General features: G+C 42.1%; 1 protein-coding gene across 1 annotated transcript; it reads right to left on the minus strand.

Annotated features, from left to right (window-relative positions):
* Positions 1–1,142: 1,142 nt before the first annotated feature.
* On the minus strand, positions 1,143–9,687 carry LOC114801913 (vitellogenin-like). The gene is made up of 35 exons (XM_029000421.1): positions 9,648–9,687; positions 9,406–9,426; positions 9,153–9,304; positions 8,627–8,878; positions 8,381–8,542; positions 8,104–8,252; positions 7,867–8,017; positions 7,607–7,768; positions 7,346–7,507; positions 7,134–7,259; positions 6,829–7,047; positions 6,522–6,739; positions 6,346–6,443; positions 6,111–6,235; positions 5,935–6,036; positions 5,741–5,860; positions 5,468–5,654; positions 5,284–5,377; positions 5,014–5,199; positions 4,797–4,932; positions 4,504–4,704; positions 4,173–4,438; positions 3,953–4,094; positions 3,815–3,859; positions 3,669–3,731; positions 3,275–3,481; positions 3,055–3,197; positions 2,838–2,976; positions 2,620–2,749; positions 2,346–2,529; positions 2,156–2,250; positions 1,960–2,054; positions 1,706–1,871; positions 1,463–1,618; positions 1,143–1,384 (listed from the first exon to the last, which is right to left on the minus strand). Exons 1-35 carry the CDS (start codon positions 9,685–9,687, stop codon positions 1,272–1,274), a joined length of 5,007 nt encoding a protein of 1,668 aa, XP_028856254.1. The 3' UTR covers positions 1,143–1,271.
* Between the last annotated feature and the right edge of the window lie 648 nt (positions 9,688–10,335).

Genomic DNA, 10,335 nt, shown 5'->3' on the forward strand with positions numbered 1-10,335 from the left:
TGGTGGGGGTGGAGTGCAATAATGCTGGGTCTGCAGTGGGTGCAGCGGTGCTCTGTGAGTGTGTGTATGCACGAGCAATAAATGACCCTCGTCTGAATGTTCTCCAGGGTTATGAACCCAAGCTGGTTCCACGATCCTTGCGATCTAATCAGCATGCTGTAGTGGCCTGCAACTGAGGTTGATTGAGGTTGAATGTGATGATCACAGCATGAAAGAGCATTATTTTAAATGCTGAGCAGAATACCTTATTAAATCCAAATTCACTATTCACATTTCCACACACACACTCACACCCATGGCCAAGTCACGAAACAACTTGCTAATGTTTTTGGACAGTGGGAGAAATTCGGAGAAGAGAAAGCAGAGGAGACCCAAAACCAATGCTACGAGAGCATGCAAACTCCACAACAGGATTTGACCTGTGAAGTTGCGACGCTACCAAAATGCACCATAGTTGAAGAATTTCCCACATATGTTGTGCTTATATGCTCCAGATCAGGAAATGCAGGATACAATTAGGTAAATTCCTGTTTTAGGCAGGAGTGGAACTTAGGGTGGTAGAAATAGTGTGGCAAGACTTTAAATAATGCTATTTTGTTACTTTATACACACTAAGAAAGGGACCACATATGAAAAAAGTACCACACAGACACATTAAAACACTAAAGTTTGGGCAGCAGTTTTCTTTTCCAGAGGCAATGGTCAGTAATGTACTGTTTGTTGATTTAGCTTAATGCATGAATATAATAATTGTTTTAGGGATGACAATTTACAGCTCAGTAAAGTCAATATACATGCATTATTAACTATTAAAATAATATGTTTCTTAATATTGATATTAGAATCCCAGGAATATGATAGTAACCATTACTGGGTGTATACTATTTTTGATTTGTGCAACAACTACATTAATTCTGGATTTAAATATTGCCATGACTGCCATCCGAATTCACTTTTTTGAAAGATTCATTTAAATATAAATAATTATTTATAAAATTTATATAAATTGTATTTTACATATTTGATGTTCTCATAAATGTGACAGGTTAATATGGTAATAATTGATATAAACATTGCCGATTAAGTCATATATCTTAATGTGGAATATTTCTTTAAATGAAGACATCATAGAGCAGCAAAGATAATGCAACAATGTGATTTTATTATTTTTCTTTTCTTTCAAAACACAAAAGAAATGGTTATAAACATTCTTTTAATTATAGATCAAAATACATGACAAAAGTAGAATTTACAGGAATTATATTGATGATCTATGCACATTGCTCAGAGCAACGACAGGCAACATGGGCATCTGAAGTGTCACGCAGGTCCACACGCTTGTCGTACATGATGCTCAAATCCCGAGAACCGGAACGATGTGAGTCTGAGACAGAGAAGATCAAAGTCAGTTTAGATAAAATACCCTCCACCCCACCCCTCAAGTCAAGTCATCAATACTCACCATTGGCCAGACAGTGGAATGCAACGGTCACTGGGACAGTTCTCACTGCAGAACAGCCAGGCAGACAGCGCAGTACAGGCTCAATGGAGTAGCATGTAGACACCTGTCCATCCATGTTCCTCTCCAGCTTCACAGTCTTGTGTGTCATGAGACATTCTGCAACAAAAGCAGTTGAGATCTTGATTATTCGCAGCAGGCATGGGCATGTTTCGTTCAGTCGTTAAACAGCAGTGGCTCTCTTACGGTTGGCATCACGGCAGGTTTGACTAGGAAGCACCCAGGAATGGGCAAAGCTGACCGCATTCTTGGTCACAAAACTGCTGGGTGTGTAGAACTCCTGCTTGATCTCTCCATCAGCCTTCCCACAGAGTCCACAGGTGTGTCCTCTCATCCAGTCTGCAACTTCAATCTGAAGACAATATATATGTATGTATATTTAGTTTTTCTGTGTATGAATAGCGCGTATTACTCTCTTTTAAATCTCTCTTTTAAATTACCTTCCACATGTCCTTGGCAATATAAACCTTCTCAAGGCCATGGCCAGGAGCAACTAGGGCCAGACCATCACCTTCTGGTCTTATGACAATGTTCTCTGCAAGAAAATCACATGAAGGTAAAGATATTTTACAGCCTTACAAATGAATTCATTCTTTTTGCATAGGCTGAAGCATTAAAGATGGGGGATGATGGCACCTGCAGGATGTTTATATGGCAAATTGGCGAAAGGAATGTCCATTCCATTAACCCTAACCATCATAGCACTGCCCGCTGGAAATATATCAACGTCACTGGGAGTGATGGAGAAAAAAACAACAGTAAATTATGAACAACTGGTACATATAACCAAACAGACATTTCAGCTTTGAAAATGTACATTACGTACATGTTGGCAATCTTAACATTTATGTGGTTCTCTTCGGTTGCTGCGTCTTTCTTCATCAGAACCATAAACTTCAGCTCGGGCGTGCAGTCCTGAGCCAGAACTTGGTAGCAAGCGAAGGGCAGCTCATTGTTGTACCTTCTGTTGTTGAAGGTGGTCAGTGTGCGTCCGACCATGCTGCACTGGGCTGGTCAAATATTAATTAATGAGCAAGATTTAGTTCAGCGTCAGGGTTGAGAGTCATGAAAGCGAGATATTTCACATTCGTAACACTAACCAGCAGTGGCGGCAGAGTAAAGCAATCTTATGCTGTCAGCTGCACGTTCTGTTTGAATGGCTTGGAGAGCTTGTTCACCTCCGATTGCCAGGGTGATGGGCAGGTGCACGATCAGATTTGAGAGCGTCATCTGCATAGCACATAGCACAGGAGCATTTCATGAAGAACACCAAACAATGCCAAAACTCATTAACATGTGCCATTGTGCTGACTTTTACCTTTGGTGTCTTCACAATGATATTCAGGACCCTCTGAGCCTGTACAGCCATCAACACTTGGATTGCTTTGTCATCGTTGTCAGCACGATGCACTCTCATTCCAGCCATGAAGGCGGCACCAGGGATGTAATCTGCAACTCTAAGATCAACAAGCACAGGGGTGTTTAAAATGTCAATTTGGACAAATTTGGTGGAAATGAATCCTATGAACACATACCTCTTTCCATAATGAGCAAAAATGCCTGGGATCTTCACCCACTGCACCTTCAGACGAGCAGCTGGATGTGGGCCGAGGGCACCGCTCTCAGCCTTGATGATTGCTGCATACTCTTGGCATTCAACACCCCATGCAAGCTTGGCCTATTTTAAATATGTGTAGTATTTAATATGTTTTGTGTTTTCATGTCGTTTAATATTTGGTCTGGATGCAACCCTACCATGATTTTGTGTTTGCTCAGAAGAACAGCATCAGCACACATCTTCCAGTTGTTGTCCTCTGCCAAGGCATTGATGATGATCTGTGCCCTGTCGGCTGCATGGTCCACATAGGCGGCGGCCTGGTATCCGTGTATTTTTTTGTCGGCTTTCACAGCACGGAGGATGACGACTGCAACTGGATCTAGGTTTTCCCCAAGGTATTTAGCCTGATAAAACGTATAACATTATGTCATTACAGAGAAGCATAAACAGGCTTCTCATACAAGAATATAATCTTCACTCTTACTTGCCCAACAAAAGATTGAATTATGGCAAATTGACACCTATAAAGTATTTGTTGTGCTATAGACGACAGATGAAACATGTGGGACACATGCAATTTAAAGCCGTTACCTTGCTGTAGATGGCTTCAAAGCTTCTTGCACTGCTTCGGCTTGCACGTAAACTGGTCTTGTGCTGTAGGACATATATTTAAATATTTTAGGAAACAATAAACATCTATCTTTTTTTATTACGAGAAATGGTTAAAAAGTCATTACCAGATGCATGTGGTTCTTGGTGAACTTTGTTCTGAACAGTTCTTGCTGCATGGACAAAATAAAATGGAAAGTGGAGGTTTAATGACAGTTTCTGCTGTAACAGGTTTTTAATAAATTTAAATAAGTACTCAGTCCCACCTTGGACCCTCTGGAGGAACTGGAAGAGCTGGAAGATGTAGACCAGCTGTTTGATGCACTGCTGGAGCTGCTGCCACTGGCGCTGCTCTTGCTGCTCTTGCTGCTACTGCTGCTACTGCTGCTGCTACTGCTGCTGCTGCTGCTGCGTCGATTGTTTTTCCTACTAGCTTGGGCTTTCACGTTCAGCTTCTTATCCACAGCCTGGGATGATGAGGAAGACGAAGAAGAGGAGGCAGAGCTGGAAGACACAGAGCTGGAAGACTTAGATGAGCTGCTGGAGCTGGAAGAAGAGCTGTTCCTCCTTCCTGATTCCAAGAGCCTCTTCAGTTTCAGGAGGACAGGGCTCAGCTCAGGAGTTGCCGCCTCACTCAGTTTGATTTCTTTCACGAGCTTGCCTGCAGCTTCAGGGCCGATCTGCATCTCAAATTCAACTCTTTCAACAGCCTGGCCCTCTGTTGCGAATAGAGAAGCATTAACAGTTAACATCTAAAATAGAAAAGAACTTCAGAACAATGTTGGTGTCACTAATCCTTGCCTGTTTCCACAGCAACAATCACAGCATGATCGCCAAACAGGTTCATAAGGGGTTCCTGTCTAATAAAGGCAGCATTGGTAGAAGTGATCCGACAGCAGGCCTTAATTCCAAAGACTGCGGCAGGGAAGCAAATGGCCTTTCGGACGGGTACAGCGGCCCTTAGTGCCGGCTTGGCTTCGGCTGACACATCGGAGTAAACAACTTCAGATGAACCTGACTGGAAAAATAAGATTAAACGTTTTATGTACATTTTTGCATTTTTCAATAATGTAATCCAAAGTTAAATGTAAAAAAAAAGAGAGCTCTTACCAGACCACCAATTTCAGCCACTTTGGAGGTGAACCTCTGATCGGAAAGCTGTGCAGCAGCCGCTGCAGGAACCAAAGGTGTCATTCTTTCACCTGCTAAGTCCTCAGCATTTCTGGCAACAGCAAAGGTCTGAACACTGTCGGTGAGCAAAGAGAAAGACATTTTAAAAGATGAACTATAAACAACATGATTTTCTACATTTTTTAGATGTACTTACCGGATAGCTGCAATGTGGTCTGCTACTGCAAAAGGCATTGCTTCCACCTTGAAGTTCATTTTGGCAAAGTCAAATTTAGCAGCCACCTTCATAGGTAGCGCAGTGTGGACCTTCGCTCTGGCCATCACAGCAGCTTGAATAAAAGCGGTGTTCACTCCCATAACAGCAAACGTGTGCATGGCAACACTAGATGAATGCAAAAAGTGATGTTTACTTTGGTGGAGGGGGTGAATAATGTATATCAAGAGATGTTCTTATAATAAAACGAACCTTGGGGTGATCTGGGCCTGTAACCTAACTTCAGACTGTATCAGGTTACCCAGGTGGAAGTTTTCAGCAGCGCCTTGTGCTAAACCGGCTTGTACTGTGAATTCAGAGAGAGTAGGGAAAGAGTCAGGCAATCTGCTCCCGGGCACAAAAGCAATGCATGTTTGTTAATGGATGCAGACCCTACCATTCATGTTGGCAGTGGCCACGGCTGCTTTGTACAGACTCAGCTCCATGGGAACTCCCACAGCAGTGGGGAAGATGTGACGCACCTCAGCTGTCAGCATTGGCATAGCATGATAGATGGCAACTCCAGAATGCAGGGCCCGAATAGCGTCCCTCAGCGTGGTATGAGCAGCAGCTCCAGTGGCATACTGTCAAGAGAGGACACATCAGAGCCATGTGACACAAGCCCAGGAACATGACACGGTTTAATGGTTAGAATTAAAAAATTGCATACCTCGATTGCCTGATCAATAAAGTCCTTGTCAATCTTGGCAAAGGCAATTTCCTGTCCAAACAATTTGATGTAAACTGATGCCAGGGGCTGGCTGGTGGGCAGAGCCCTCCACTGGGTCAACTGTGAAAAAAGTAAAACATTTTCAAAATTCCACTCATCTGAAAGAGGGAGATTTTGTATGACCCATAACTTACAGCCTTGAGAACACGCCTCATCTTGGTTAACCTGTCAGTGTTTTCGGTCATGCCGGGAGTTTTCAGAAGAGCCTCCTGAAGACCCTCAGTTCTCACACCAACCTAAGACAAATGAATGCATTTAGGACTGACCACATGAACTATTACAGAATAAAACTGATCAAACTTTCACCCACTTCCAAGAAATCAGCTGCAGCTCCAGCAAAGTATGTTCGGGCCTTGGCAACAATAGCTCTTGGCATAACAGTTGCAGCATCATTGACAAAGAAAGCACTGGCAGCGGCACCAGCCATAAGAGGATCTTAAAGAAAAAGACAATCCAGTTTCGTAAATATGCAGCCATGACAGCTTGCCACAATTTCCCATGAATTTCTACTTATGAAGTAAATCAGGAAGAACAGGTTTTCTTACAATGATAGAAGTCGGCGTGGATGGCTTTGCTGAAACGGTAGCCCAATCTGTCCAGTTTGGGGTTCAGGATCTTCATGGCAATATTGGCGGCCGCAGCACTATTGGAAGAAAAAGCGTAATTTAAGTTCCATTCCATGATGACCGTGGTTGACACTGATAGTGCCAGAGACACTTACACATGAGCAAAGTCAGGGGCGGTGCTCCTGGTCAGGGACTTCATGTGGGAGTAGACAAAGCTCACCACCTGCATGCTGGTCTCCCTCTTCAACATGTTGGCTACGGTGGCCACCAATGCGATTGTGGGCCTGGTTTCAAACAGCACAATGCAAGAAACCATACGGATCTCTGGGTGAAGAGTCCTGTCCATGAGAAGCTGCAGGGCCACTGGTTGCACCTGTATCACAGGAGGAATGATGAAAAGGAATTTTAAAATGAAACGACTAACATCTTTGTACATTTGGAGAAATGGGAAGTCCTTCTTACCAGTTTAGGCTCCCTTTTAGCAATGTTCCTCATGGCCAAGATTGCATTGACCTGGTGTCTGATAGGGAGGTTGGCAGCTGCTGCTCCAAAAACAGGCAGAAGCTTCATGATCGGCTTAAGACTGGCAGGGTGGCCGGCATTGCCCACAGCTTTGAGAAGCAAGCCGATGTCTTTAAAGTCACCATTAGCGACTGCTGTAGCCACAAGGTCATGGATGGGCTAAAGAAAATATATTTGCATTGTTGTCAGACATACAACGATGACCTTTAGTTATTGCATTTCTTTTATAAAGGACATTACATTACCTTAATATGATCTGCAGCACAGTTGGGATGAGCAGCACAGAACTTGTAAACAAAGGTACCATAGCCAAGCATGACAATTTCACGCAGAACCGCATGCTCCTGAACCTTTGGGTGGAACGCTAATGCCTGTTTATTAGGACATAAGGAACATAGTTAATCTGATGTCTGCCAGAGGTACATGACCAGGAATTATATACAGGGTGTATACTTACTGCAGCATGCTTGATGGCTTCTGCATCAGCTGTCACCAGATGCACCGCGGCCACAAGAGCCTGGGTGGCTTCAGGAATAGTCACCTCGCCTGCCACAAACTTCTCCTTGATGAACCTCAAAGCAACTGGTGTTCCAATGGCCGGGGCAGCATTCAGAATCCACTGTCTGGAATGGTATATTATACAGTTCATCACTATGCATCTCATTGCTGACCATTCAATAAAACAATGTCAAAAGTCATGAGAAATGAGAGGAATGACTTGCCTGTGTGCGTGGTTGCCTTTGAACTGAGCCCAGATGGCTTCAATTTCATCCATACCAGCAAAACGCAACAGCTGAACCATCTGTATAAACTTCAGAGGGGCATCTTCATGAGCCATGACCATGTTGTTTGCTGCCAGGTGATGAAGAATCTCCACAATCTGTAACAAGTAACATCCATGAGATGTATGTGAGATGACGAAATATCTATTGCGTGTAAATGTTGTCTCCTCAGTTTAAACAGGTATAATAATGGTACCTGAGCCTTTGCATTGTTTATCTTGAGCAGCTGAATTGGCGTTTGCAGGATTTCAGTTGCAAATTCGTACTGCAGAGACCCACGAGCCACATAATCAGCTTTGGCTGGTGCTACAGCAGCATCGGCAAATTCAGCAAAGGCGATGGTTTGTCTGGAATTGAAGGGACACAACATGTAAAAACAATGTCCCCAATGTGAAGCCTCTCTCAAAAACGTACAAAGGAGTGTTAGATATACCTTGCTTCCATATGTGCTGCTCCTTCCATGTGGCGGGCTAGTGCAAACTGGTGAAGTTCCCGGACGGTGGCTTCAGCAACCAAAGCTCCAGTGGCGCCTGGCTTTAGGATGTAGTTGTAGGTGGCAGCTCCAGCCAGGACCTTTTCTCTCTGCAACGGTTCACCAGTGTTCATGGTCCAGGATATTAATATATTCATAGCATTAAAAGCGTACATACCATTTACATTTCATAGCATGTAAATGGTAAATCTTCTGTTGTTTTCTATTTCAGCTTTACCTGCTGACATTCAAAGCATTTCTCAGCATATGCCAAGCCAATGTTCTTAACAATCCTCTCCTGGCAGTTGGTCAAATCCTTGGACTTTGTGACAGCAATGTGTTGTCCTTCAGCATGCTCACTGATGACATAATGGGTCTTGCACACACCCTGAGCTCCAGCCTTTGGAAAGCAGGTATACGTGAGTCAACGCCATGTGTAATAAAACTTGTGAATATGAAAATGTATGTATGGCCACTCTCTCACCTCTTGCATCTCATAAACATTCTGTGTCTTCTTGAGGTTCATGTGAAAGATGTTGAGGATACCACGGAAGACGTTCAGAACAGTAGCAGAGACTCCAGCAGGAGCCCACACCTTGCCTACCACACCATTAGCATACTCAAACTTGATGGGCGTTAGGAGCTGAGCAGCCAATGCAGCGGTGAGCTTGGTAGCTGGAACAAAAGCATCACCGGGCCAGGCACCACTGTACTCAAAAATCTCTGGATCCATGAGCTACAAAACAAAAAGGTTTGTATGTCTCTAAATCAGTTTATTACACCTAATGAATATATGTTTTTATTATTATTATGTATATTGATATATATTATATCAATATATATATATATATTCTATTATTAATGTCAGAACATAAATACTAATTAGAAATGTTGTTTGATTTGAAATCAGTGAAGAACCACTGCATTGACCATATAGAACTATATACTGTGTATACTGTTTGATTTTTTTAGTTTTTACACTAAAAATGCACTAATGAATGCAGAGGTACCTTCATCAGAAAGGTGTTCTCAGCCATGGCACTGATGACCACTTTGCTGTTGACTTTCACACCAGCCCTGGCCAGACCCTCAACTGGAAGGCCACCCAAGAGAAGCGCCTCATAGTTGTACACATAGTTCTTATTGGCAGCAAACTCTGGGACTATTAAGAGGTGGGAGATAAAAGATGTTAATGAAAATATTCTGGCTTGCAAAGTGTGTTTAAGGTACATAAGGTACATAAAGCTAATCTGCTTTACTTACTAAAGTTGACATGCTGACCGGCTGTTAGAAAAAAAAAAAAAAAAGAGAAATGTATAAAAATTGTATTTTTAAAAGAAGCACAATTCAAACAAATAAGCACTTGCAATACATACATGCAATACATTCTTTAAGCACATTAATATTGGATAATAATATTGGAATCTACTAGAGACTCTAGTAATACTCTGAAAACCAACATATAAAAGATTTTTTTTAGATTTATGATAAAAAAAATTACTTACCCACAAGGGCTAGAGCCAGGGAAAATACAGCCAGTCTCATGGCTGAGAATGTGAAGTCTACAGCAACGAGCATGCCTTTTAAAGCAAAATTTCTGCTGACAGCACAAGGATCTCCAAATATATTATTAACTAGACAAGTGCAGTTAAGATCTTTGTGTTTTATCATTTGTACCCATTGGAAAAGTGATGTTGACTTGCCAAGGTTAGGTTAACCTGGTCTCTGACAGCTACAGTCTGTTAATGCCAAGTTCCAACTCTGTGACCTCTGGCTTTGTCTGGTGGTGATTTGATGAACAAATTCAACTCTAAAAATACAAATATGATAACATGACATTTATAGTCACTTTAAGGTATATTCATATTAGAGTAAATTATGATACATGTTTAGTTCTTGCATTTGATCACAGATGTCTTTAACTTAAACTATATTGTGCTTAAATTAACTATTTTGTGCAACTGATTGCCAACTGAACTAGAATGAATGTTAATTTATATTCTTCAGGAAGGTGCCTCAGAACAATCCTCACAGCAGAGACAAACAGAGACAAACCAAGAGACAAAATATTACTCCAGTAAAAGCAGAAGTTCTCCTTTAAAAAAGGTATTTGCAATTAAACGTAATTAAGTATAAAAAGAAAAAGTGGCATAATTTAATATGATCTCCAATTGGTGTCATCACTGTTGTAAT

This window comes from Denticeps clupeoides, chromosome 13 (genome assembly GCF_900700375.1).
Source record: "Denticeps clupeoides chromosome 13, fDenClu1.1, whole genome shotgun sequence".
Classification (NCBI taxonomy): domain Eukaryota; kingdom Metazoa; phylum Chordata; class Actinopteri; order Clupeiformes; family Denticipitidae; genus Denticeps; species Denticeps clupeoides.